Source organism: Heterocephalus glaber, unplaced genomic scaffold (genome assembly GCF_053883595.1).
Source record: "Heterocephalus glaber isolate CG9 unplaced genomic scaffold, H.glaber_assembly_v1.0 deba00001561, whole genome shotgun sequence".
Lineage (NCBI taxonomy): Eukaryota > Metazoa > Chordata > Mammalia > Rodentia > Bathyergidae > Heterocephalus > Heterocephalus glaber.
The window spans coordinates 3,614,454-3,641,081 of record NW_028258349.1 but is presented as its reverse complement, the minus strand read 5'-3'; the positions used below and the strand labels follow the sequence as shown (position 1 = coordinate 3,641,081).

At 57.2% G+C, this 26,628-nt stretch overlaps 2 protein-coding genes and 1 long non-coding RNA gene across 7 annotated transcripts; 1 reads left to right on the top strand and 2 right to left on the bottom strand.

Annotated features, from left to right (window-relative positions):
• Positions 1-126: 126 nt before the first annotated feature.
• Tagln2 (transgelin 2) lies at positions 127-7,537 on the bottom strand. 5 transcript variants are annotated; one of them, XM_004858743.4, is made up of 5 exons: positions 7,381-7,537; positions 2,241-2,448; positions 1,608-1,782; positions 1,235-1,337; positions 127-925 (listed from the first exon to the last, which is right to left on the bottom strand). In XM_004858743.4, exons 2-5 carry the CDS (start codon positions 2,418-2,420, stop codon positions 784-786), a joined length of 600 nt encoding a protein of 199 aa, XP_004858800.1. In that variant the 5' UTR covers positions 2,421-2,448; positions 7,381-7,537; the 3' UTR covers positions 127-783. The 5 variants fall into 5 exon arrangements, with proteins under 5 accessions (XP_004858800.1, XP_087047090.1, XP_004858799.1 ...); XM_087190964.1 differs by lacking the exon at positions 7,381-7,537 and adding an exon at positions 6,768-6,961; XM_004858742.4 differs by lacking the exon at positions 7,381-7,537 and adding an exon at positions 6,448-6,591.
• On the top strand, positions 4,403-18,626 carry LOC147823972 (uncharacterized). Its single transcript, XR_015443021.1, has 3 exons — positions 4,403-5,301; positions 16,093-17,635; positions 18,466-18,626. It is a non-coding gene; the product is annotated as an uncharacterized LOC147823972 (long non-coding RNA).
• Positions 9,118-26,628, bottom strand: Igsf9 (immunoglobulin superfamily member 9). Its single transcript, XM_004858740.3, has 21 exons — positions 26,144-26,628; positions 23,946-24,205; positions 23,573-23,761; positions 18,521-18,673; positions 17,746-17,900; positions 17,397-17,514; positions 16,114-16,255; positions 15,855-16,000; positions 15,626-15,768; positions 14,324-14,464; positions 13,638-13,754; positions 13,285-13,435; positions 12,965-13,088; positions 12,554-12,729; positions 12,087-12,337; positions 11,806-11,890; positions 11,541-11,717; positions 11,286-11,328; positions 10,184-11,038; positions 9,803-9,930; positions 9,118-9,586 (listed from the first exon to the last, which is right to left on the bottom strand). The coding sequence occupies exons 2-21, from the start codon at positions 24,001-24,003 to the stop codon at positions 9,405-9,407; spliced, it is 3,534 nt and encodes a 1,177-aa protein (XP_004858797.1). The 5' UTR covers positions 24,004-24,205; positions 26,144-26,628; the 3' UTR covers positions 9,118-9,404.

Below are 26,628 nucleotides of genomic sequence, written 5' to 3'. Positions count from 1 at the left end.
GGGCTTCCCAGTGCAAACTTCTGCCTCTGCCCTCTTCTCTATGCCATCTCTGCCCTTTGCCCAGTATTCCTCCCTTCCCCACATTGGGCACAGTGGCCCTAGACACAGCCAGAGTCCATCCCAAAATGACCATGATTATTTATTTAAATCAGCAAACTCATATTCCTCAAGCCCCAGATCGTGGTGGGCAGCCCTCCTTCTTCTGTTCCCTCAACCCCATCCCTGAGCCACAGTGAGGGGAATGGAAAATGAGGAACCAAGAGGGCCTCTGCAGGGAAGGCTGCCCCAGATGTGTGGTGAGCACAGCGCAGCAGCTGTGGCTGGAGTGGCAGTTGCCACAGGCCCTGCCCTATAAATTAAGTCCCTGCAGCCACAGCTTCAGGACAGGCAGACTTGTGGAAGGAAGGCCAGTCCAACACCAGGCCAGAAGGCAGCATCCCTGACTCTGAGCCAAGGACCTCTGCTGAGAGCACAGAGCTCAAGGGTCAGGAGAGGCCAGAGAAAGAGGACAGGAACGGTGGGGAGCGGAAGGCTAAGACCTCCCAAATTTTGGTCCCAGGGGAAAAGTTGGTCCAGTTTTGATGGGTGTGGGGGAGGAATGTATTAGTAAGCGCAGGGGGAGAGGCTCCATCAGGCACCCCCACAGGTGACAGGAAAGACTGGGTCCCCGCCCTGGCAGAGGGGAGAGCTTGAGAGCTCTGGGAGCTCTCAGGGAATGTCACTGCTAAAACGTATATACATATATATTAACCATTCATGGGAGGGCAGCAGGGCGGGGCAGGATCAGAGGATCTGGCGTGGCATCCCGTAGCCAGTCATGCCTGCCTGAGATGCCCCTCGGTTGGTGCCCATCTGTAACCCGATCACATTCTTGCCCTCTTGCAGCTGGTTGTCTGAGAAGTTCCGAGGGTTCTCCTTGGATTTCCTGAGTGGGAAAGGAGCGCTGGTTAGGAGGAGGTCAGAAGCTACCCCAGTAAATCTCTTCCCTGGACAGAACACAGGCTCTGCAGTGGACTCAAAGGCAGGCACCAGCTCTGCCCTAGGCACCACCTCCTTGTCTCTGAAAAGGGACAGTCACTAACCACCCCAAGAGACTGTGAGGATTAAGTAAGATGAGTAATATGAAAGTGCTTTGTAAGGAACCAGTTGCTATACAGACATCACTTACTTCCCAGGGACGGGACTGGGCAGGACTCCTGCCCCAGGGCCCGATGGCTGCCCCAGCAATACTCACTTAGGAAACCAGTTGGGATCCCCAGAGAAGAGCCCGTCGTCCCGGGCCACAGCCAGCCCACCCAGGTTCATCAGTGTCCGCTGTACACAGGCCATGTTCTTTCCTGTTAGAAGAAGGCTATGTTGGCCTCAGCAGGGCCGAGATCCTGGACGCTAGAGTGCCACCTCTAACACTCAGTCAGCAGCCTGGCATCCAAGCTTTTTACTCTTTGTTCCATCCCAATTTGCAACATGACCAACTCCTCCATGAAAAAAGCACACACCCTTCTTTGTCTTCAGGAAGCCCAAAACCGATCCCTTCCCCCAGCCCCAGATGGCCTAGCCCAATCTCTGGTCTCCTGGCTGACTGTCCCCAGGTCCTGACCCTGGCTCACCTTCCCAGAGATCCACAGTTTGAAAGATGTCAGTGGTGTTGATGCCGTAGCGCTCAGCTGCCTGCAGGAACTGAGAGATCTGCTCCATCTGCTTGAAGGCCATGGTGGAGGCCTGGATCTTCTTCACTGGGGCCTGCCCCTCAGGGTACAGCCCATTGATGAGCTCACACAGCACCTGAGTTAGGACAGCGGTGGACCGAGGTGAGGACATGGACACTGCAGATCAGTGTCAGGACCTTCAGCACCAGGCATAGTGACCCAAAGGGGTTCCTTCCTTGGGGTGAGCTTCAGGGTCCTCTGGCTCAGAGCCCTGCCAGTGTCCAGGCTTCCCTTGCTATTCCAGTATCCCTGTCTAGAGCACACCCTCCCACATTCTTTCCTTGGAGCTACTGTTCTTTGCTGTCACCTGCAACCTTCCCAGGGTGTCACCCTGGTTCAGGGGGGCACGTTCACCCTCACGTTCCCTCGAAGGAGAGAAGGATGAGGCCTCTCCTATCCTTGATAAAGATACTCAAGCTGGGGCAGAGGCTTGGCCCACATGCTCTCCTCCTTCAAGCTGAACAATTCCTGGTTCTCCAGGCGCGCAACCCTGCCCTTCCTACCCCTCCAGTGCAGTGGGGGCCCAGTTCTCACCGTGCCATCTTTGAGCCAGTTCTGGAAGTTCTCACGCCCAGGCTGGGGCTGGCCCACATCCTTTCGGCACTGCGTGGTGATCCACTGGATCAGGATCTGCTCCAGGTCAGCGTCATACTGTTTCTCAATCTTCTGTTGTACCTCCCGGCTCAGGCCATATGCAGGTCCCCTGTTGGCCATCCTGAACGCCTGTGGTGTCTGTGGGGAGCTGGGCAGAGGACAGAAGCAGGCCTGTGGTCAACACTCTGCAGTCCACATGGTATGCAGCCTGTGGAGACTCACACCATGTCCTCCAGCACGGGTCCCAAGGGTGGGAAGCAGAGCTGCCACTAGATGAAGGAGTTTTCTCCTGACCCTCAGGCATGGGCTAAATCACCACTGCCCCGGTCTCTGGATTCTCTCACCCTTCGTCAAGCAGTCTGTCTTTTATCTTGAGGTTCCCCGCTAAGTTGCATTTCAACAAATGGTTGGATTACTAGAGTGAAGCATAAAACCCAGTGATTGGGATTCTGCTCTTCATGCGGGATGACCAACTTTTACAAAGGCAAACTGGTCATTTTAACCCCAACTATGCTTGTTCCAGCCACTGGAAAGAGAATGCGTTACTCAGGGAGAGGAGGAAGAATATGGAGCCCTTGCAAAACCCATGCCAGGTCTTGAAGACCAAATGGATCTATGCTCAGTTAACCACTGGATTTTAACTAAGCACCTATTAGTTGTGCTAAGGATTGTAGAAGAGATAAGAGGTCCTAGGTCCCAGTCCCTAAGGTACCCATAGTGCCCTTGGTGGAACAAAGTGAGTACACAGGATGAGAAAAGGATTGCACACAAGAAATCTTAAACTCATAGTTCAGGTCATATGTATAGGGATTGATTAACAAAAGAGGAAGGGCAGAAGCAATCTGGGCGGGCTTGCCAGCAGAGGCAGGCCTGGGTAGGCCCTTACCACACTTCTTTAGCAGGCAAAGGGAATTTCTCGTGAGAAACCAGGCATCAAAACAAATTCCCCTTTCCCTTTTGGAGATGTGGTAGGCAAAAACAATGCCCCTATTCCAAAGGTGTGCATGTTCTAATTCTCAGAACCTGTGGATGTAACTTCCCTTACAGTCCAAAAGGGACTTTGCAAATGGGATTAAAATTAGGGGTCTTGAGAGGGGGTGATGATCCTGGATCATCCAGGTGAGCCCAATGTAATCACAAGGTCTCTCTCTCTCACACACACACACACACACACACACAAAACACAAATCAGAGTCAAGGGGGTGTCATGAACAAAGCAATGCAGGTAGCCTCTAGAAGCCAGAAGAGGCAAGGAAACAGATTCTATCCAACTCAGCTGCAAAAGGAACCACACCCACCGACACCTGGACCTTAGCCAGTGCCACCCTGTTGTGGTCTCTAGAACTCGAAGACACTATGTGGGTGTTGCTAAGTTTAGAGAAGTTTATTACAGTAGAATAGGAAACTAATTCCAGAGCCTTGGGTGTATTTTCAGGGAAATCTGGGAGAGAAGGAGGGGAAGTACATGGGAGAGTTTCTGTAACTCCAAGGTTTGAAGACCTTGGTTAGCAAGAACTGGGTGGTTTCTGAGCACTGGCCTGAGTGTCAGGGCCTCACCATGGCAATCAGCCCCATCCACCACCTCACCCAAAGCTCCCATACTTGCTGAGCAAGCCCCAGGGTGCTGCCCATGCCAATGGGGCCAGGAACAGAGAAGAAACACAGTCCCCATTTCCTGTCCTCACCCCCACCATGGGCTCTTCTCTCTGCTAGGAAATAGAGGTTGGCTGTCTGGTTGTTCACCAAAGCAGATCCCAGGACAGGCATCTGCATTCAAGGGAGGAAAGGGAGCCAGCCCTTCACCCACATCTGGCTCCAGGCCAGATCAGACTTAAGGGATGAAGTCATTCTGGCTCCCTCTCCCAAGCACCCAGGTTAAACAATCCTGCCACCCCTCAGTGGGGGGTGCTCGGCCCGGCCCAAAGGACTCAGGCCACTGCCCCTCTCAGCCTCAGCTGTTGTGTCTCTGGTCAGTCCCCTCCTCCTTGCTCCAACACAGCTCCTCCTCTGTAAAGTAGCTTATCGAGCTGCACATACTTCCCGCAGACATCTTCCCCATAAATCAGTTATTTTTAAACCTCATTAAGAACCAGCCCCCCACATTTCCCCTAGCCTAAAAGCCAGGCCAGATAAATGTCAGTACGGGTCCTGAGCCACACACCAGCCACACCAATCGCTGGGGGGACAGGCGGGTGGAGAGGCTGAAGAGAAAGGGGGGCAAGCTTCCCCCTGCCCGGGCCCAGCTGCTCAGCCGCCGCTCAGTCTACGAAAGCCTGTAACCTCTGACCACAGTGGAATGGCCGGAAGCCCCGGGTAGGAAGAGGGGCTAAGGCTGCTATCATCAGCAAGCCCCCCTTCCCCAGTCTATTTTCAGACTCCTCTGGGGCCAGCTTTGCTATGGCCACCTGGACCTCAAGGCGGCTTCCAGGGAGCCAAGGCCCAGGGGTCACCATGGCACAGGTAAAGAAAGGGCAGAAGATGATTAACAGACGCCAGGGTTAAGAAGGGCGGAGAAGGGCTGGGGATTTAGCTCAGTGGCACCATGCTTGCCTCACAACCACAAGGTCCTGAGTTCGATCCCCGGTATCAAAAAAAAAGAGGAGGGAGAAGGGCCTAAAGTCAGACTGTCCAGTGTCTCCCCTCCCAGAACCACCTGGGGTGGAGCCTGGATGCTAAGGGCCCCTCCCCAGGGACTCCGCAGCCAGGGCATAGTTGGCAGGGTTAGGCCTCCAGCTGTAGTGTCTCTATTCCACTCTGGGCCCACTGCTCTAGAGCCCTGAGGTCCAGAGAGCCACAGGGTGGGGCTCTGGGGAGGGGCAGGCCAGCAGGGTGCAGCAGCTGTCTCTCCTCCCCACCCCCAGGCAGGCAGCCACTGATGGACTCTGGCTGTTGCAGCTGGGGAAGCCCAGCCAGGTGACCTTCCCCTGGCCTCCCCAAAGAAAGGGAAAACAGCCATCCTCCTACAGGTCAGGAGAAAAGTGGTACATCCAGCTCAACACAGGTGAGGAGACGCCCCAGGCCGGGGATCCCAAGGGAAGCCAACAGCTGAACAACTTTCGGGGAGGGTTGGCAGAGAGCAATCTAAACTCTAAGCGCGGACTGCAGCTGTGGGATGACCCCCACCCCCACCCACGAGGTGATAGTAGCTGAGAAAGGAGGGGCCAGGAAAAGCACTCGGGCCCTCGGCCCCACCCCAGACCCTGGGCCGAGCAATTCCACGTGGAATACCCAGCGTCAGTAGGGGGATTCAAGGGTGTTGGCTGGAATGTTTAACGAGAAGACAAGGGGACTCTCCATTCACCGTGCAGCTGGGAGACAGGGATTTGAGGCTGGGACTAGGGAAGGGCAGCACAAGGGGCAGGCAGAAGCAGGGACAGCAGAACTGTGATTAAGGGGTGGCCTTAGGGCAGACCCCCCTCCCCACAGGGGACATCCCCTCACCACCGAGAGTCCGGAGCAGAAGAGTAAACTGAAGCTACACAAACAGGAAGCTACCAGGCTTGCTTGGGAGGAAGGGAGGAGGGGGGAGCCGTCGCCATGGCTTCTGTGTACCAAACACAGGAATGGAGGCAGGGTGGGGGCACCAGGCAGACACCAGAGCCACACGCCCTTCCCCATCCCCCAGGAAGCTCTGAGCACGGGGCACAGAGGGGTCCTCACAGCAATCCTTTTGGAGATCCAGGGGAAGGAGACCCTGGAGGAAGCAGCCATCGGGGTGAAGGTTTGAAGAGCAAGTGGAGGAGGTGGGTGGTCACCGGTTTGGGCTGAGAGAAGTAGACGCAAGGAAGCAGTTGAGATGAACTTCACCGGGAAGGCAGGGTGTATTCTGAGCTAGAGATCCCACACCTGAAATTCCTGGAGCTTGAAAGGACAGAGTGAAGGATTAGAGGCCAACCCCAGTGGGCAAGGGCATGGGTCCAGGAAAGCAGATCCAGTGGACAAAGAATGACTGCTGCTCCGGGAATGGTAGCGCCTGGCTCGCCCGCTCTACCTTGACCTCCTCTGCTGTTTAGGTCGGCCCTGTGCAGCGGGAATTAGAGACTGGGAAGGGAGTGGCGGTCCGGTGCTGCCCCTGACGGGTACTCGGGAGTCCCAGAGAACACAGTAAAGCCTGTCCACACCAGTGGGTTTCCCTTCCTACACGCACCTCCACATGCCATCCCCACAGACACCTAATGTCCCCGGACCTCTCCGGTACCGGCCTCCGGAGACTCGAAAGCCAGGAAGGCGGCCTTGCGCTTCCGGCCCTGCAGGTCCAGCCCCTGCCCCCCCCCCTCGGCCACACCCTGGGCCGTTAGCGGATGAGTCACCCACGGCCGCCCGCCACTGGGGTGACGCAGTGGTCTGGGCAGCCCGCCCGCCGCCCGCGGCCACCGCCGGCTTTCCCAGCAGCAGGGGGCACGGGAGGGGGCGGTGGGGCGCGAGCCGGAGCGGGCAGGCCTGGAAGCCAGCCATCCCCCTTCTCACCCAGGTGGGGCGCACCAGGGCCACCAGATGCCTGAGGTCCGGGGGAGGGGGCTGTCTCCGGGGAGCTTCACAGAAGGCCAGGCCGCCGCGGGACCCACGCGCGGAGTCCCCTGGGCCCAGCCCGTGACCGAGTCCCCAGAACAGCGAGGGAGCACAAGCAAGTACAGAAAGGGCGCCTTCGAGGGCGCAGAGGGCAGGCGGTGCCCACACGTGCTTCTGGAACCAGGAAGTGAAGGAGCGCGGAAGCGGACCCAGGCGCCCCGCACTGGGGCCGCGCAGCACTGGGGCGGCACAGCCGACGCCTCACGCCTTTCTTTCCCTCCACTATGCGGACACGCGCTGAGGCCGGCGGGAGGGGCGGCACGGAGCCCAACTCCGCACGGGCGCCCCGTCGGTGCACCGGCAAACCTCGCCTGACCTCATCGCCCAGCAATGCCGGGTCAGGGCTTGGGGACAGGACCTGACAGCACGGGGCGGAGCAGAGCGGTCATCGGACTTTGCTGGCGCCAGCTCTGGATCCCCCAGCTCGCCAGAGCAAGTCTGGAGCGCTAGCTTCTTGCTTTCTGTAGACCGTGCAATCCTCCCCCTCCCTAGACCCCCGCGTCCCGCTCACCGTCAGGGCAGGCTGGATACTGCGCGTGCACCACAGGGGCTGCAGCTGGCGTGTTGCGCTCGGGTCGGGCGGGCCAGGGGTTTTCAGGAGGGTCCCGCCTCAGACGGGGCGGGTCAGGGGCGGGGCAAGGGCCGTGCGGGTTTAAAGGAGCCGCAGCGGACAAGGAGGAGTGTTAAGTGAGGACGAGGGTAAAAGCACCTGTGGGGTCTAGGGTGCAGCTGCAGTGGTTTCCCCACATGCGAACCTCAGCCTCACCCAGGCGCCCATAGGCTTGTGTCCTAGATGAGCTCAAGACTGTGGGCCTATGTGGGAAGAAGCCTCCTGATTAAAGACTAGCCAGGTAAATGGAGGCACAGGGAAACCCTACCTTAATTGAGTAGGGTGCGACAGGTCTGAGGCTGGCAGGCCAGAACAGCACCCTCATGTGGTCTTGCTCGCCATGGCCTTCAAGCCTGGGCAGAAACTAACAGTGAGGTCATTGCTTGTCTTGCCCGGGGTGCAAAGGGCGTGGTCAGTGTTGGGACTCTAGGTTCAGGTCTGACTTCTCTTGCCATGCATCTCTCTGACCTGCCACCTCCCTCCCCTTCAGGCTTTGGTTGAGCAGCGTTCCTGGGAAGGGCCCCGCTTACCATCATCACTGGGGTTCTTCACCACGGTAGAGGGCCCTGTTGAGCCTGATAGACATCAACAAGCAGCATCCTCTCAGCTTTCCAGTCTGTCCCCTCCCTATGCTGCTCAGACCTATGGAGCGTCAAGTGTTCCCACTACGCCATTAGAAAGGCTGTTCCTCTCCCTGATGTGCTTTTCTTTCTTTCTGGTGGTACTGAGGATTGAACCTGCACTGAGCTATATCCCCAGCCCTTGTTTTTATTTTTAATTTTGAGACAGGGTCTCACTAAGTTCCCCAGGATGGGCTCAAGCTTGGGACCCTCCAGCCTCAGCCTGAGTGCTGGGATTACAGGCCTGTACCACCAGGCCTCCAGGCCCAGTTACCTGCTTGGGGTGCCTTTCCATCCTTGACTGTCATCTTACCTACTCTAGCCCTTCCCCATTTTGTGACTTTGGGGCAAATTACTAAAGCACTCTATGATTCACTTCCTGTCTACAAAGAAGCCAACAATATCACCAAAATTCAGAGCTGCAGAGAATTAAACAGGATATGGAAAGAGCTTATTGCAGTGCCTAGCAAATGTGAATGCTCCTATCATATTATCACCACCTTCTGGGAGGGATCCCAAAGATGCCCCATATGTAGGTAGCATTTTCCCCAGAACACACTGTAAACTTTGACCAAATGTTGGCTCCAAATGAACTCTTTCCTTTGTGTTACCACAATAACCCACACATAGCTTTATCTAGGAACTTATCACATCATACTATAACTATTCCTTTACTTCCCTGCCTCACTGGCTAGAAAAAACTCCCCAAGCACAAAGTCATGTCTTGGTGAACTTTGTATTTTCTCATGGCTTCTAGCTTAACGGCTGGTCTTTAGTAGCTGGGTGCAGTAGGCTCTCAGTAAGTGCTTTGGGAATGACCGTTGTAAGCACCCCCATTTGTTTAGGAAAGTTCTCTTCTTTAAGGGTACAGGGGGGCCAGGGATTTAGCTCAGTGGTTCTGCCGCCTGCCCTGGCAAGCACAAGGTTCCAAGTTCAAACCCCAGTACCAAAAAAAGAAAAAAAAAGGGGTAGAAGGATCTTCCCACTTCTCTCAATTTCAAAGCTAGATACACAGGAATATTTTTCAGACTTTATTTACCTGTAAAAAACTTCATTCACACCACAAACACCACACACACACACACACACACACACACACACACACGCACGCACAGGGGCAGACAAAGATCCCTGTTCCAATTCTCAGACTCCAGACTCTCCTGCATACATCATCCAATACCAAGCCCACCATCAGGGTCTGTCCCCAAGCACCAAGGGACGGGGGCAGTGCCTGAGGTTGCAGCTAGGCTCCTTTACAGGTCCATAGGCCTTGTGCAGGTCCACCCAGCCTCACATTAGGGCCATTCACAGCAGTGTGGCCTGCTCAGGATGGAGGACTGGCTGTCGATAGGCTGGTAGCCGGGCCCGGGTAGCATCGCGCCGGCGGCGGAAGGCCAAGAATTCCTCCCGAAGTGCAGCACAGCGGGCCTCCGGGCCAGGAGGATGGACAGTGTTCAGGAGGTAGCCCTCCTCTGGAGTCTTCGCACCTGCATGAGAAAGGCAGGACAATGAGCAGAGGGGCCTTGACACTCAGACTGGAAGATCCAAAGGCCCGTTGGGTGCAGATGAACAAAGGAGTCAGGCATGGGCCCTAGTAGAGGAGCCTAGCACAGGGCCCGTTGGCACAGGCTGGTCCTCAGGTGGCAGGGGGTACATGGGACAGCACAGCCATGAGTGCCTGCCTTTCCGGAGGCTCCACACACCTAACTCTGGCTCAGCTTCAGTTCGGATCCGAGAGCTCACCAACCCCAGGTGCAGATTCTCCAGCAATTCCAGGTCCCCAGGGAATTCTGAGTCCCATTCATAGTTCTCATCCACAGATGTGTTCCTCCTGTGAAAAGCAACCAGCACGCAGTGTGAATTCAGGGACAGACAGCATCCAGAAAAGTCTGAACCTGGGGTCCTCAAACTCAGACTGCGCCATAGGGTTCCCTTGAAAATCCCTGCACCTTGGCAAAAGCTGCTAAAAGAAGACAGGGTCTCTAGGTCTCAGGATAGGAGTGTGGGGTGTTTGCGGGGGAGAAGATCTGAGGCAACAGTGAAGGGCCTGGATGAGGGCAAGGATTGGCAGCGACTGTGCTCACCTCTTGCTGACTGTGACCACATGCTCCCTCCGGGGCCACCTCTCAGGGCCACTGGCCCAACTGCTGGTGTCTCCCGGTGCTGGTGCCGGGCTGAGGTAGCTGCCCACTGCAGAGGGGGCTGTGGAGGGGGGCCGCAGGAAGGAAGCACTGCCCCGCCCACTGCTCTGGCTCGTGAGGCTGCCCCGGGGGGCGCCGGGAAGGAGGCCTGGCAGCAGCCGCTCCCTCAGTGTCCAGTCAGCCAGCACTGTGTAAGGTGATTCTGGGGTGGCCACAGCCCTAGGAAGTACTGCCCTAGGGGACACAGGTGGGGAGTCCGGGGGGCCAAGGAAAGATGACTTGGGGCAGGGCCTGGTATCCATGTAATCTGGGGGTTGAGCAGAGCTGGGCTCCTCGAGAGGGGGCCAGTCCCCATCCACATTCATCTCCCGGAAGAAGGGTAGGCTCAGATACTGGAGCAGGGGTCCAGGACCTGGTAGGAGATTAGGTGGCGCTGCTGGAGGGGGCCCCACAGGGCTGATGTCCGAAATGCAGAGGGGCTGGGGTGCCCCACTGGGGCTGCTGCTGCTACAGTCAACGGACTGGGCCAGACGCTGGGAAGGGGTCCAAAGTTCCATCTGCTCCAGGCTTGACCTTTCTTGGGGGGACCCCACGGTGGGCCCCATCACAAAGCGCCCATCTGGGCCTCGGCAAATAGGCTCCAGGGGTAAGGGTCCCCGGCTAGATGGAGGATCTGGATGGGGGCTGGGGGGACGAACAGGTTCCCCCCATAGCAGACTCTGGCGCAGGCTGGGGACTGGGGAGCCCTGGAGTTTCAGCTTGACCACGCTGTCAGGGCTGCCGGAGCCCGGCGCAGAGCTGGGGAAGGACAGGAGATCAGGGTCTGTCCTGGAGAGCTTTGGTGCACAAGAGAGCAGAGCTAGGGAGAGCAAGCGAGGAGAGGAGCAACATGGTGGCAGGGTGGAGGGAAGGCACAGGCAACGCTTGGCCCGTGCCCAGGCTGGGCCTCTGTACTCCCGCACTCACCCCCTCCAGCTTCTGTTCTGGCCCTCCCAAAAGTGCAGAAGGGGAACCAGAGGCTACAGGAGAGTACAACGGGACTTACTGTGGGGCAGGCTTCCTGGGCGGGGAGAAGATCAGAGGTGGATCTGTAAGGGCACGAGAAAAGGTGACCCAGGCAAAAGCTAAGCTTTCCACTGCCCACCAGTGCTGGACACCCAGCCCCTTCCCCGCTGGGCTGGGAAAAGGGTAGGAAAGACCAGGTGACCCTGGACTCCATGCAAGGAAGGGCTTTTCCCCCCAGGTAGGAAGCCAGAAGTGAGGGTGGAGGGACGCCAGGGACAAAGGTGCAGGAGCCCACCCTGGCGGAGGCGCTTGCGTCGGCGGCGGGCAGCCCTGCGCCTGTTCATGAGGCAGGCGGCCAGGATGCTCACGAGGACGGCCACACCCAGGAAACAGACGCCGCCCACCACGCCAGCCAGCACGGGCTGAGGCAGCAGGCCCGGCAGCTGTGTGCGAGACGGGTAGACCTCCAGGCCTGGACGAGGGAAGCAGAAGAAGCATCAGTGGGCTCGGAGTCCCGCAAAGACAAGCCCCAGTGCCCTTCAGTCCCAGCACGTTCTCACCTGAAGTGGAGATGTTGGCCGTGTTGCTGGGATGGCTGACATAGCTCCCAGCAACAGCAACCAGGCGGAACTCGTAGAGAACATCCTGGGGGAGGGGGGCAGGAAGGGGGTCAGGGCCCAGCACTGCCGACCCTGGCCCCACTCCCCAAGACTGCAGGTGGGAGGTGTGGGCGACATAGGACAGGGAGGTGAATACAGTCAAATCAAGAAGAGAAGACAGGGCCCGGGGAGTGGAGCCCGTCACTGGAGAGCCAGTCCCCCCCACACCCGCCCGCACACACCTTAATGAGGCCTGGCACCAACAGCTGCATTTCTGTGCCGGCCACAGCTCGGTCCAGCACCTCCCAGCCCTGGGAGCCTTGCCGTCCTTCCAGAATGTAGCCATCCAGTCTCTTAGGGACCAGCTCTGGGGGATCCCAGTGCAAGAGTATCCCCCGGGATGTTCTCACTGCCACCAGACCCCGAGGAGGGGACAGGTGAGGTAGTGCTTCTGTCGGTGGAAGTCTGGGTGCAGCTGGTGTGGTAGCAAGTGCTGGATGGGACACACAGCCCAGTCAGAGATAAGAGTTCCCAGCACTCCTCATCTTGCTCCTGCCCTGGTCTTCCACAGCCCCCCAGTGCTGAGATGGTCAGCAGGGACCCTTCCTCTGCCCAGCATCTCTGCCCCCTCGTCCCTCCAGGTCACAGATTTCCCTAACAGGCCGTCCTCATCCTCGTCTCTGCTGCCCTGTGGCACAAGGTCTCTCACCTTCTGGGGCGGCCAAGATGATCTCGCTAAAGGGACCACTCCCCAGCTTGTTCTGAGCCAGGACGCTGAACTGGTACTGTGTGTGGGGCTGCAGCCCTGGCACAAGGAGGTACGAAGCCCCCACAGGCACTGCCAGGGATACCCAGTCATGGTGGGCTCGGTCAGGACGCTTGGCCCTAGGGCACAGGGGAAGTGGGGGACATCTCATGAGCTCAGAAGACTGAGAAGGCCTGGAGTCCAGAGATAACCTCCCCTCCTCACCCAGCCATCCAAGGTTGCAGTACTGGGAACCTGAACACCTATGAGTCTCTGGAAATGGCCGCAGGGCTGGGACACAGGTGGGAATGAGAGCCGGGAGAAAGGGCAGAGGGCTAGACGGACTCAGGGTGAAGACAGGCACAGGTCACTCACAGTGGGCTGTACCAGACACTGAATCTCTGCAGATAGCCACCATCAAAGCCAGGCTCCCAGGAGACATTGGCACCCTTGGGCAAAGGCACCACGGACACATTGGTGACAGCATGGGGGCTGGTGCCTGGGTAGGGGATGGAGGGGAGGATGACAGTCAGGGCCCTGAGGGAGGGTGAAGACTAGGGTTCGGGGAGAAGGGGCCACCCATCATCCCAGGGGTCCCACACCCACACTCTGCCAGCTGGGCCTCAGAAAATGATTTCCCTATGTCCCATCCCACGTAGTTTTCCCTGGCCCTGGCATGCTCTCCAGCCACTGACCCAGCACGTAGATATTCGTGGAAGTGGCCACTCGGGCTACGGCATTGCTGGCACTGCATTCCCAGCGCCCATGGGCCTCCTTGGTCAGTGGTCGCAGGATGAGGCTGCTGTTGCTGTCCACCTGGGCCCGGCCATGCAGCCCTCGGCCCACCTGCAGAAGCCCTGGTCAGCCCTGAGCACACACACAGCCACCCCTCACCAAGGGGGCTGCTCATCTCTCTGGGCGGCCTGCTTCCTCCCCACCCTGTTCCTGACACCCCACTCCTTCCCACATCCTCTTCCTGTGAATAAGCCAAGGACACAGAGGCGGGATGCAGGGGGCACGGATCTGGATGGAGGGCGGTCAGTCTTACCTTGGCCCAAGAGAGAGTAGGAGGAGGGTCTCCTTGAGCGGAGCAGGGGATGAGTAGCTCCCGCCCTACTTCCTGGAAATATTCTTCCTTGGGCCGTTCTACAAAGGCGGGGGGAACCTGCGGGCCACATCTGCATTGGGAGTTGCCTTTCTCACAGGCTCTCCTCCACCTGAATGAGGCTGGGTTTGCTCACGCTCCCAGGCCCATCACACTGTATGTCTCAGCCTCCACCACATTCTTCCCCCCTTTCCTTGTTTCTCTCTACCTCTATGTGTCTGCTCCCCAGCAGGTGGGGCCGAGGGAAATGGCAGGATGGGTGAAGACTGGTGGACCGACCAGGACTCTCTGGAGATGTAGAAATCTCTACCCCCTCTCCCTGCCCTTTGCTTCCTTCTCCAAAGCCCCAGAGACAGCAGCAGCACGGTTAAGTTTGGTGGCGGTTGGAGCAGACAGACCCCTCATGTTGTGCATGTATTGTACGGCGGACGTCCCGCCTCCCCGGCAGCATCTCTGCAAAGCCTCTGAGCTAACATCAGACAGCTGCCGCTGTGGCCACCATGGCAGCCAGACCCGGGAGGCTCTCCCACACGTGATGGTCCCACCGCACCCCATCTGCCAGTCTCAGCACGCATCTTCAGCCACCTGACCTGCTGCTGCTGTGGGCCCCTGGCCCACCTGGGCCTCACCTTGAGCAGCACTCTCGTCACCGGGGAGGGCCCAGCAGTGCCGAGACTGTTGTAGGGGGTGCAGGAGTATTCTCCCAGGGCATCCTCATTCCCCAGGGTGATGATCAGTGAGCCCTCTGTGCCCTGTGACCAGCCAGGGAACTGGAGGGAAGAAGAGAAGACAACCAGAGAAAGGAGTTCAGCAGTGCCAAGGGCAGGATGGAGGGGCGGTATGAGCAACCACACTGGCCGGGGACTCCACAGCTCCATACCCAGGCTGGCCTCTGTCGGAACACTAGCCCTCTGTCTCTCCTACAGAGGGCCGCTACTCCTAGATGTGAGACTGTACCTGCCCAGCTCCGGCAGACCTGGGTGCACAGTGCATCCTGGAGCTGCGCCACACCAGGCTCCCTGTCTGCTGGCTCCCTAGTGCTCTATGGCTAAACTGCCTCTTTCACCTCATACCAGCTCCTGTTTCTAGGTAAAGACCTCCGCTGTCCTCCTGGACAATGTGTGACCCTTCCCTCTTCCTCATTCCCCCTACCTAAATACTTCAAATCTGGCATCCTTCAGTCTGAGCACAAGGAGTTTGTATCCTTTAGCTCAGACTTCTCAACCCTGGCACCTGGGCCACTTCAACAGCCTTGTGACCCTTCTCCTATGCTGATCCATCTGGCAAACTCAGCGCTTGGTCACGGTTCTGATGCTTCACGGCCTTTAGACTTTTTTCTAACGTAACAACAAAAACTTATTGAGTACTAACTACTATTGTAAAAGTTCTGAGGACACTATGATTAAAAAGATGCAATGCTAAGCCTCAAGGAATTTATAATCTCTGCAGACAAACAGCAGATCCCAATTACCTTGGAATGAGGTAATATGAACTTGGCATGTGCTGCTTTTTCTTTGGCCCCAACCTGTCTTTTCAGCTTTCTCTGTACCACTCCTGTTCCATCAGGCACCACGGCCCCATCAAACCGCCCAATTCATTAGTCCACAAATGGACAACATTGTGCCCCCTCTGGCCCCTGCTTTCTGCGTGGAATGACCATCCACCCTTCCAGGCCATTCCCAAAGTCTCAGAATCTGCTACTAATCTACCCTCAACCAGGCCTAAAAGGAAGGCACTCCATCCTTGGAAGCGGTGTCTTTCTTAAGGATGGAGGCTTCTTTCCTGCTGCTTCCCACCCAACACCACACAAATCACCTGGAAGTGTGTCATCCCACTCAGAGATGAGTTATATGAGCTAACTCCATTCCAGCTGCCTTCCAGCCAGAATAACACTGGGCTGACACTTTCTACCCCCTGCCCCACATCTGTACCTTGTCCAGCTGCAGGGCCTGGCCATCCTTGGTCCAGGTAACAAAGAGGAGTGGGGGGTTGGCACGTACAGGGCACCGGATCACCCCCTGCATGCCGATGGGCAGGGGTGTCTCAGGAGGCATTGCTGTCACCTGGGCTGGGTCTGGGGAAAACCAGTGGCAAGTTGAGGGAGAGGGCCTGGCCCAGGAGAGGGAAGCAGGCTGTGGAAAGAACTGGGGTCTGACTTACAGAGCACAGTGAGGTAGGCAGAGGCTGAGGGGGGGTGCAGGAGGCCATTGCTGGGCACACAGGTGTAGCGGCCAGCATCATCCGGCTGGGCAGCCTGCAGTCGCAAGCTCCCGTCCACCAGGATCCGCACTCGGGACTGCAGATGGCTGCAATATGGCAATGTGATGAGTGGTCGTCCAGGCCTCACCCAGCCAAAGAGCTCTTCCGAGACTGTTCATCAGTTCCCCTCCTCCACCAGGCCAAGTGTGGGTGACCTTACCTAATGTGGAAGACGTTGATTCCATCCCGGAACCAGCTGTAGGTGAGGTTAGTGGGGTACGCCTCAGCCCTGCAGGCCAAGGAAACATCCTGGGAGGCATTGACTGTGCTGTTCTTGGGGGGAACCACGATGATGGGGGGTCCTGCAGGGAACCAAGGGGAGAGAGGTGGCCTCAGCCCAGCCTTCCCAGAACTCAGGCTCCCTTGTTGCTGCCATGCTAAAGGCCATTCATGCAGAAAGGCCACAGCACCTGCAGCAGTTCCTGGATCATACGCTTCTGGACCCTGCACCATGGGCCCTGTCACCCAACCACCCATCTGTCCATAGATCAGTCCTCACGAGCTCCCTCAGGTCAATGTGGGCAGCTGGCTGTCTCCACACCAAGCTCACTCCTGTCCCCATGCCTCTGCTCTCTAAACCTCTGGTTTGGAATCCCCTTCCCTAGGGGCTGGCCAAGCCACATACCTCCCACAAAACTGTCTCTGACTGTGAAACTCTGCTGCCCTGTCTCCTCCGGGCCCCCACTGCATGGGCAGTCAGTAACAAGAGACAACGGGAGGCCACTGCAGGCCAGCCCCCAGTGCCTGACACTTTGTCTGCTCATCCCTGTGCATCCTCGCAAGAATCTACATGGTAGGAATTGTCTCCCTTTTCTAGATGAAAATCCGAAGGCAGAGAGATGGTGAGACTTGTCTCAGCTCTGCAGGGGAGCCATCCTGATCCCAGCCTTCCTGATCCCAGAGGCCATGCCTTAACCACTACTGTGCACCCTTTCCCCGGATACCACGGAAACCAAATGCCCACAGGGTCACAGATTATCTGACACACACACACACACACACACACACACCCCATGCAGGTAACAGGCACTGTGGAGGCAACTCGAGCTTCATACTCCTCAGCTCTCCTTCTAGAGGGCCAAGTCTAGGCTAGGAATGGCTGTGTGCCACACTTGTACTTCCCTGGATGTGACTGAACCCTGGGACAGTCCTAGGAGGAAGATGTGAACATCTTCATGGAGATGGGAAACCAGGGCTCAGAAGGCTCATATGGCGCCTGGTCTCACACCAGCTCCCAGGTCCCTCCCACTGCAACACACCAAGGGGCACTAAGTATCTATCTGACTACTTACTGATCCTTTCCAAGTCAGAGCAGCAGTGCGACCCCGGCCCAGCCCTGCACATGCCCCTTCTTCAGACATCAGCCTCCTCTTGACCCTGCTGCACGCCTCCCCACCTCTCACATAGGTGTCCCTGGCACCCTGCCCTCCCGCCAAAGAGCACCTAGCACCAGAAGCTGGGTGGCGTGGGTGGCGCTGCCCTCAGTGCTGGAGGCTTGGCAGGTGTAGACTCCAGAGCTGCCTCGCTCCACCCGTCGGATCCGCAGAGTCCCGTTCTGCACCTACAGAAAGAATCCGTGGTCCCTCTCCGCTGGGCCAGCCTCAGAATTGCACTCCCAAGACTGGGCAGCAGAGGGAGCTCACACGCCGGACCCCTGGGAAGCCAATAGAAAGCTCTTCCTGGTGGGTGGCCCATCTTCCAGCCTGGCCCGGGGCTCCTCTCTACATTCCAGCTTTGTTCCCACCTTCCCACACACTCCAGGTGGTCCACTCTGCCCAGCTGTGGGACTCACTTGCACCTGACCCTGGCCCCGGCCAAGGTCCTGTCCCCAGTGCTTCCAAGTCACGCGAGGCTGGGGGTTGCCGCGGGCCACACAGCGCAGGGTGACTGGCTCCAGCTCCCTCACTTCCAGTACTGGGGGAGGTGTCTCCTGGAACTGAGGGGGTGCTGAAGGGGGGAAAGAGTCATCAGGGGCCGCCACAGAGGCTGTGCCCCAAGAGCAGCGTCCAAGGGCCAGGGAGACAGACCGCATTCGGGGCTCCACCCCTCTGCCTAGCAGTGCAGCCCGGGGTCACCCTATCTGTCCCACCAGGGACCAGGACAGGACTGCACCAGCCTATCTGTGCACACTGTGCTAAGCACAGCGGGAGGAGAGCTAGGTGCCAGGCAGGCCTGGGCCCCAGACTGCCCTGCCAGTCATCAGACCCCAGCAGCAGGACCTGCTCCTTCGCCAGTCTCACCTGTGAGATGGATTGAGGATTAATAGGGTCCGATGTGGAAAAGGTGTTTGGAAAACATGGACCAATAACCCTACCTCCCCAGCCATCACCCTGGCCAAGGACATTTCTGACTCAGAGCATAGGTGGTTGATTTGAAGAACTGAAAGGGCAGGACTGAAGGAGGGGCAAATGCAACCGCTAAGTCAGCAAACAAGGGGTGTCAGGAAGGGTGGGGCACCGCGGGAGCTCGCGCATGGAAACTGAACTCCTCTTCCCCTTTTCCCACCATCCAGGGTCCCCATCATTCTCCACCCTCCCTTCTCCACCACTTGCTCCCCAGCCTCGTACAATTGACTGTCAGATGCACCCAGGAGCCGTTGGCAAAGTCCTCTTCCGGACTGTGCCGGTCCAGGAAGAGCACGCGGCACTCGTACCAGCCCTGGTCTTCCACCCGGAGCCCGACGATCTGCAGAGACGCTCCTGTCTGCAGCTGGACTCGTCCTGAGGGGAAGCCCTGGATTAGGGGTGCTGAAGGGACCCCACAGGAGCCCCAAATCCCTGGTCACATTGGTCCTTCTCAGAGGTGGAGAACGGTCTCAAGTCTCTGTTACCCTGAGGGAGTGGGGCCTACAGAGGCACAGATGGGGTTTGGTCATTGAGGCCAGGTCCTTCCATTCAGGCCTTCTGACTGCTCCTGCCTTACAAGAGCTGGGCCCAGTCCACACAGAGACCTAGAAGGGTGGCAAGGAGGACAGAATGTTCCACCAAAGTACACTTAGCTTCCAGGACTGCTGGGAGGAGAGTGAAAGAGCCAGCATTTGGTCTCTGGATGCCCACAGGATCTGCCTGTCCCTGAGCTCTTTTCGTAGGGGCAAAGTATAGCTTCTGGAGTACTCCGCCTGCCAGAGCACTGTGCCCAGCAGTGTCTGGGGCCCCACCAGGAACCCAGTCCTGGCCTCCCAAAGCCTCTAATCCCTTAGCACTATTATCAGCTGCCTAAGCACCTGAGGGTGGCCAGAGTTCATCGGAGCCAGGCAGCAGAGTCAGCAGCTCCTCACCCATCCCCTCCATGCCCTGGGGCCCTCGAGCCCCAGGTGACTGACCTCAGTGGCTCCACAAAGCCACACACCACAGCACAAGCAGACTCCACTCCCACCCTGACTCAGCGCCCCCAGCACACCACCAGGCTCAGACTGCAAGCCCATCCAAGCAGGCCCTCAGCACCCTCCACCAATGGAACCCAGTACCCCAGAGAGCTCCATGGGACCCCGGCAGCACAGCCTGGTGAGGAGGGGACACTTGGCAGCCAGAGCTAGCTAGGCATGCATCCTGCTGTCGCACTCCTTTGGGCAAGTTACTTGACCTCTCTGTCAATTTCAGTTTCCTCTGCTATCAAAATAAGAAAGAAGAATTGGGGTGGGGTGGAGGGGAGGGGAGAAACCAGGCAAGGAAGGCATATAGCACAGTGCCTGGCATCAGCTGGTGTTCAAACAAAGGTTGTTGAACAAATGAATAAACTCCAGATTTGAAATCAGAAGGCTGCACGGATCCTGGCCCTATCCCTTACCTGCTAACACCCCATCCCCTTTTCCCTCTGTGGGTGAACTTCAACGTCACCCTACCTGAAACCTGCTGTAAACCAGCTTCCTGTCACCCCCACAGGCACTTGCTCATTAAATCTTCCAAATCCTACCCCTTAAATATTTTCCTTCCCTTCCCTATCATCTCCATTCTGAGGCCTCCTGTCCTATCTCTCACCTGGATCCTCAGCCTACTTACTCCCTTCTGAACTCACCAGCTACTTACGTCCACCTTGACCCATGATGTGGACAGACGTATTTTCCAAACTTTGTGGGGTATGCACATGCAGCTCCTAGACAAGTCCCTTCCCATTGTGCCCGCCCCAGTCCCTCCTAACAGTAGAAATCCTGAACTTGTTGGTGCACCCACCCTCCATCTGCTTCCATTCCACCTCCAGGGAGCTGCCTAAAGTAGAAGCTCAGCCTGCAGTGCCCCTGATGCCACAAGGAGGAAAGGGAGAACCACCAAGCTGAGGCTGGCTCGTGATCTTCGTAAGGGTCTTTTCCAAGAATGAGTTCCCAGGGTGTGGGTTCCTTAGGATGGGTGGACCTGCTTAAAGGACTAGGTGTTTAAATCCCCACCCAGGAGATAAAACTACACCTAGCAGGTAAATATTTAACATAATCATACCCTTCAACCCACCAACAGGGTTCCTCAATAACTAATCTGCCTGGCCAGAGCCCTGCAGACCCCAGGCTCCACCCCTCCATGCCCCTTGTGATGGTAACTTTTCATCATGGGGATCTTAGAGCGCTAGTACAATGGAAGAAGAGGGAAAAGGATTAAGTGCTGAAGATGGGCCATGTAATATTTGACATTGTCACCATATTTAATCCACCCAAGAATTCCATTAAAGATGAAGGAATCGATGTTAAGTTTCCTTCCAAAATCTCATAGCTAGTAAATGACAGAGCCAGGCCTCCATCTCAATATGCAATGCATTCTTTTCATGGAGCACTGGTGTTAGGAGTGAGCGACATTCAGGTCGCCGAGCATAATCCGTACATTCTCGCTTGGGAAATGTTGGGAGCCAATGTCCAACAGTCCCAAACCTTTCCATGCAGAGTATCAACGCAGCACACGGCATGTCCTAACTTTCCCGGGAGATCTGCAGGACAGCTGGGCCTGCCGTGTCACAGAGGAGGAGGGAGGGGGCCAGGGACAGCAGCACTGGGGCCACCTCCTGGACGTCCGCCCTCTACCTGCAGGGCCAATCCCGAGGGATTTCAGATCTTCCTCCAAGTAGGGGCTGTGAAAGAGACAGGCTCCCCGAAGGCAGGAAATGCCATGCTCATACACTGGCAAGTGTATGTCCACACACAGAGAAATTCAAACCACGGCACCAACTGTGCCCAGACATTGCATTGTAAAGCAAAAGGAGTAGAGGCTTCTGGGAAGACATAACCAGCAGAGGCTTTTGAGAGATAAAAGCCAGTAAGGGGCAATGACTAGAGTGAGCAGGGGAATTCTAAACGGTGAACGGAATAACTGATTTTTATCAAACAACTCAGCAGTGAGAGAATGTATGTCCCTTCGGTTGTAGGGCACCTTGAAACTCTCAGGAAATGGAGCACACAGGGCCAAAAGCCCACTCTGTAGATACAAAGAGCTGGTCTAAGATCCATCTGAGGAAAGCTGGTGGAGACAAAGCTCAGCCTGCCTTTCTCCCACGCCTGGTCTACAGGCACCATGCAGGGCACTTTACATAGGGTAGCTAATTTAATCATACTCTGAGTCCTCGCTCATTTTATACTGCTTTCTACTACTTTTGTACTAGTTTATAAACCCAGTCTCTGCTACTAGATGGCTTATAGAGCCCTCCAAGACTGGAAGCTTGCTTGCCTTTCCACACACTCTACTCTCTCTCAAGTCTCATACATTCTAGGCCAACAGCCTGCTGCACAGTCCCAGGCCCATCTCTCCTCCACTTGCCCAGAGGGTTTATGACACAACATTGTCCTTAGCAACCTCCACCTCCCGTTGCTTAGCAACTGCAGTTCTAAGTCCCCTACACAAAGGCAGAGAGGCTCCTTCCACTGTGAGGCAGTAAAAGGGTTAATGGGCTCAGGGGCCTCCTTCGGGGGTCCTTACTCCCTGAGCCAGCTCTGGTTGACCAGGAGCTCCAGAGTGGAGAGGAGCAGGAGTGGGAACAAGGGGCAGTGAAGCCCCAAAGGCTCATGGTGCTGGCAGCTCAAGGAACAGCAGAGACATAAGGAAACCCACAGGTACACGGTAGCATTGCTAGCCATCCAGTGATTGTCTGCCTGGGGTCCCCAAGATGGGTCAGAGCTGGAGAGAAGGCAAAGAGCTCTGCACCTCCCAGGTGAAGTCCCAGGAAGGGCCCTCTCCTGCCTCCTCGGGCCTCGCCCTCATCAAAGGCACTCTGGATCTGTCTGCCTCAGCCTGCAGCCCACAGCCCACAGCAGCGGCAGCCTAAACCCCTCCCAGGCTCAGGCATGCAGAGTAGGGAGGGAGGGCTGGTGGGCATAGCCTTTTCTTTCCTCCACTTGTGCTAATTGAGGCCTGCCTCGACCAAGTCCCCCAGGGCCTGTGTCGGCAGATAACCTCCCACCAGGCTGTTTGCCAATAACTGCCCCTAGTTTGAAAATAAACCCTCCCCCTCAGAGGCACCTGCCCGTGCTTCCTCCCCTCTGCTCAGCCCGCCCTGTGGCCAGAGCCCAGCCAATCCAGGCTTCCCTCAGGATTCAAACTACAGGGGAAAGGTGGGGCTCCTCCATCTCCATCCTCCCAGGTGGCCTTTCCCGAGTTTCCCCTCACCCGGGGAGATGACAAGGTCCTCTCTTGCCCAGTGGCCTATATCCATCCTTAGGACTCCCAACAGGCTCCTGACACCTGGCACTCAGGATTAAGGCTCCTTTCAGGATTAGGAGCCAGCTGGGCCATCCAAGGGAGCCAGCTGGGCTACAGCAGAAGGCTTCAGGGGCCCTCCTATAAACTTCTCTACTTCCACACATGAGATGCCTGAACCAGCAACCCAGTGAGCCCCATTCACACTCGTACCTTTGGGAAACCAGGGTCACCCGCAGCCTGCCCTCTCTGTGCCCATGCTCTTCTCAGAATCAGGCTGAGCCCCAACTACAGAAGCGCACAAGTTGCAGCCCCAACCAGCCCTTATCACCCTTCAGCCCATTCCCTACGGGCCTGGGATCTCACACGTCGGAGAGCAGGTGAAGGGAGGGCAGGGGAGCCAGCAGACAGTAGACCCAGGGACAGGATCATGCCAGGTATGGATAGCGCCAGGTATGGAGACTATGGAAAATCGGAATGGGGTCTGGGAGGCTGCATGATAAGGTCTAGAATGAGTGATTAGATTTAGGATAGACGCAGGGTTAGGTCAAAAGGCCGGGCGAGGCGGTGCATGCCTCTAATGCAAGTACTCTTGGAGGCTGAGGCAGGAGGACTGCAAGTTGGAGCCCAGCCTGGGTAGTTCAATAACTTAAAAAGACCCTGTCTCAAAATAAAAAAGTTTATAAAAGGGCTAGGGAGGTGGCTCAGTATGAAGGCCATGGGTTCAATCCCCAGTATCAAAGGAAAAAAAGAAGAAGGAGAAGGAGAAGAGGAAGAAGAGGTCCAAGATCTTTGGAACAGACCATGTGGAGTTCTAAATAGCACAGCTGCCGTGTCTGCACGTGTTAGTGACTGACTTGTCTCGTGAAATAACACTGCTTGAGAACACAGCCATGCTTGGTAAGCACAGTTAGGGCAGTGGAGCTGGCGATGAGCCTAGGGCAGGGTAGAGCAGTTAATGAGAGGCTTTACACCCTACCCAGCCCTCCCTCCCAGCAGGACAACGCTTACCCACGTAATCAGGGTCAATTCGGGGAGAGTACAGGCCAAACTGGATGAAGATGGGAAGCAGGAATCCAAAGCGCAGCCACTCGATGACATGCAGAGGGGGGTGGCCAGCTGGGGGTAGCAGGTCACAGCCCAGCACTGCACTCTCCCCAGCACGGCCCACCACAGAGACCACCTCAGGCTTCCTTCGACCTGCATGGTGGGTGGTATGAGGGCACAGCAAGGGCCAGAGTGAGAGCTGGAGGGGAGGCTGCATCAGCACCTCACTTCTCCAGAACCAGCCCTAGTCCTCCCCTCCCCTCATGCTCACAGAGAAGCCCTGGGGAAATGCCCCACACCCCAAGCTGCTGTTCTGGAACCCAGGGGTCCGGCTCACCGTCAGCCCCCTGGCTGATGATCAGGCTGAGGATGGCCAGGCTGAGGGACCAAACCATAGCCCAGCTGGCCTGCTCACCCGGCCCCTCCCAGCCACAGGAGCCTAAATGGAGGGGCCGAGGGATGTCCGCTGCCCAGCGAGCCCAGGGTCAATCCTTCTGATCAGCCTCAGGCAACAGGGTTCAGCTGTCAGTCCTCTGCACAGTTAGGGTTTAGCTCATGTAACACACGAGGAAGCTGTTCTGTGGAGAATCACCAGATCTAAATGCAAAATGCAAAGCAACATGCAGAGTTGGTCAATAGTGCAGCCCAGAAGAAAACTCATAGTCAGAGACAGGCACTATGGGGAAAAGGAGAAAGGAGAGCAGTAAGGGGCGGGGGGGACACCTGCAAAGACACCTGAGATCAAACCTAGGGCCTTGTGCATGCTAGGCAAGCATGCTACTGCTGAGCTACACCCTCAGCCCCAAGACCGGAAATCTTTAAGCCCTGGGATTAAGCTGAGATGCAAGTACTTGGAGAATGGAGAGTGTGCTGGCAGGGAGACTATGCAGAAGAAATGGTGTAGTCAGTAGTGGAAAGATCCTAGGAAAAGCAGGGGAAATCTGGGAATGCCTCAGCTATAATGCCCTCGGCAAACTGAGCCAGGAGAGAACTGGAGGTTCCTCACACACTGGGAAAAAGATTTTTCAGGGAAATATGGATGATTAAGACTCTCATGGTCCAGCCTCTTTCCTTACTCAAGGTGGCAGACAGAAAGCCAGAATCAGTGTTATGGTGCCCCTTCACACCCACCATGTGACAAAGACTCTGAGGCTCTTTGCTGGAGCAAGCGATGGATTAGAATCTAGACTCCCTTTCCCCCCAGGAAGAGGCCCCCAGGCATCCTCCAAATCCCTGACCCTATTTCTTGCCTGTGAGGGGCCTGGAGGCTGGGTACCCTGTGGCTTCTTTCTCTGCTTGGCCTCCCAATACTGGTTTGACAATGAGTGAGCCCGGCCTCAGGAAAGGAGGGCTGCCTCTCCACCTATCGAATGGGTGGCCCAGGCAGCACACTCCAGGTCTGGGCAGGTCCTGAGGCTGGCAGCTGCTGCTCTTCCTCTTCATGAAGCTTCTAGGCAGCCCTTCATCTGCCAGGCACCACAATCTAAGCGCCTTATTCCCATTTCTCCCACTCGCTCATCTCCAATATCTTCAGGGTGCCAGGTTTGCCAGACCCTCCCTTCCCCAACCCGGGGAGCATGAGCCAGAAGCCAATGATGCCTGTAAGTCCCTAGGACACACAAAATGAACGCTGAGCACGGAAGGTAGGAACGCTGTCCAGCCCGGCCCCAGGCCCTAGGACGGTCATAGTGAGCCAGATGGCCCTGCCCAGGCCTGGCAGAACCAAGTGGACTCTGCTCTGGGGCCTCCACCCCACCCCTGGCCTCACAGTCCAGCGCTGGCTGTAAAAACATCCTCTACTTAATGCCCTTTTATACCCCACTCCTGGCAATTCACCAGCAACCATCTCCCCTGCCCCAGCTAGCTCACCCGCACTTCCCTAAAAGCCTTCTTTCTGAGTGCACAGTATAGGACTCCTCAGCTCTCCCCTGGCTCAGTCTGCCAGGAACCTTGTGACCCACGCATCCCCAGAATTCCCCGCTTCTCCTAGGACCTTTTCAACTCCACAGGCCCCACCATTTCCTCTCCTTTCCAGCCTCCACACCAGCCCGCCTTCATTCTCCCGATGATTCCCATCCTCATCATTCCCACTCGTCTCTGTCCCTCCCTCCCCCAAATTCCACCTTCTCTCACCTGATCTCCAGTGCAGCAGGTCCTCTGCCCTGCTGGTGGCTCCCTCCAGACCACCCCCTTCGCCCCATCCTCGGGCTCCCGGGAATTGCCATCCCCAGAATTCGCCCGCCTGAGCCCATAATGCACTTGATACTCTACCCCCTGTTCTCTGACCTCCTGGAACTCCTCCTCTCTTTTGGAACCCACCAAGAACTCCCCCACATTACCTCCAGAACTCCTCCAGTCCGGGGATCCCCTCACCCACCCAAGAATCCCACTGCACTCCCCAGAACTCCCCTAGTTCTGCTCCCCAAAGAGCCCCACTTCTTTCCAGAGCTCCCCTCGCGCCCCCCGTCCCAAGTCCCACTGCTCCCCACGCCCCCGCCGAACCCCACTTCTACCCCAGGACGCCCTCGGGCTCACCTGCTCCGTACCGCTCGCTCCGCGCTCTCAGCTACACAATAGGGGGCGGAACCGCCTCCAGCCGCGGATGCCCCGAGCGCCTCCCGTCGCCCTGGAGATGGCCGGGGCCCCTCCCGCGGCGGCCAATTGCAGCCAGCCGAGGCCTAGAGAGGCGGGCGGGACCCCCGCGCCGCCTGGGAGTTGTAGTTTCAGGAGAGAAGGACTCGGTGGCACGTGGGCTCAGGTCGCCCCCTCGTGGAGCTCTACACAACCGAGCGTGGGAAGCGCCACGAGAGCTGCCGGGTCCGGACGCTGCCGCAGGAGCCCGTCCCTTTGCAGACGCCGCGCAAGCCCCGCTTGCTTGGTAACCCACCTTCGATTCTCTCCCCTCACTGTAGGGCGAGCGACAGAGGCGGCATCCAGGACTGAAATCTGAACCGGGCACGGGAGCACCAGGCACCAGGGAGCAGCAGGCTTCTCTGCCCTCCTCCCCTGGGATCCACCCA

Bases quoted from the DNA above. Each gene is read 5' to 3' on its own strand.
- Tagln2 (XM_004858742.4), bottom strand. The intron at 1,783-2,240 runs GTGAGAACTGGG...GTCCTAACTCAG, and splicing joins ACTGGCTCAAAGATGGCACG to GTGCTGTGTGAGCTCATCAA. The intron at 1,338-1,607 runs GTGAGCCAGGGT...TTCTTCTAACAG, and splicing joins AACTGTGGATCTCTGGGAAG to GAAAGAACATGGCCTGTGTA.
- Igsf9 (XM_004858740.3), bottom strand. From the start codon at position 24,003: ATGGTTTGGTCCCTCAGCCTGGCCATCCTCAGCCTGATCATCAGCCAG. The intron at 11,718-11,805 runs GTGAGAACGTGC...TCCCTCGTCCAG, and splicing joins GGCCAACATCTCCACTTCAG to GCCTGGAGGTCTACCCGTCT. The intron at 9,587-9,802 runs GTGTGTGGAGCC...TTTCTCATGCAG, and splicing joins TGAAGCTGAGCCAGAGTTAG to GTGCGAAGACTCCAGAGGAG.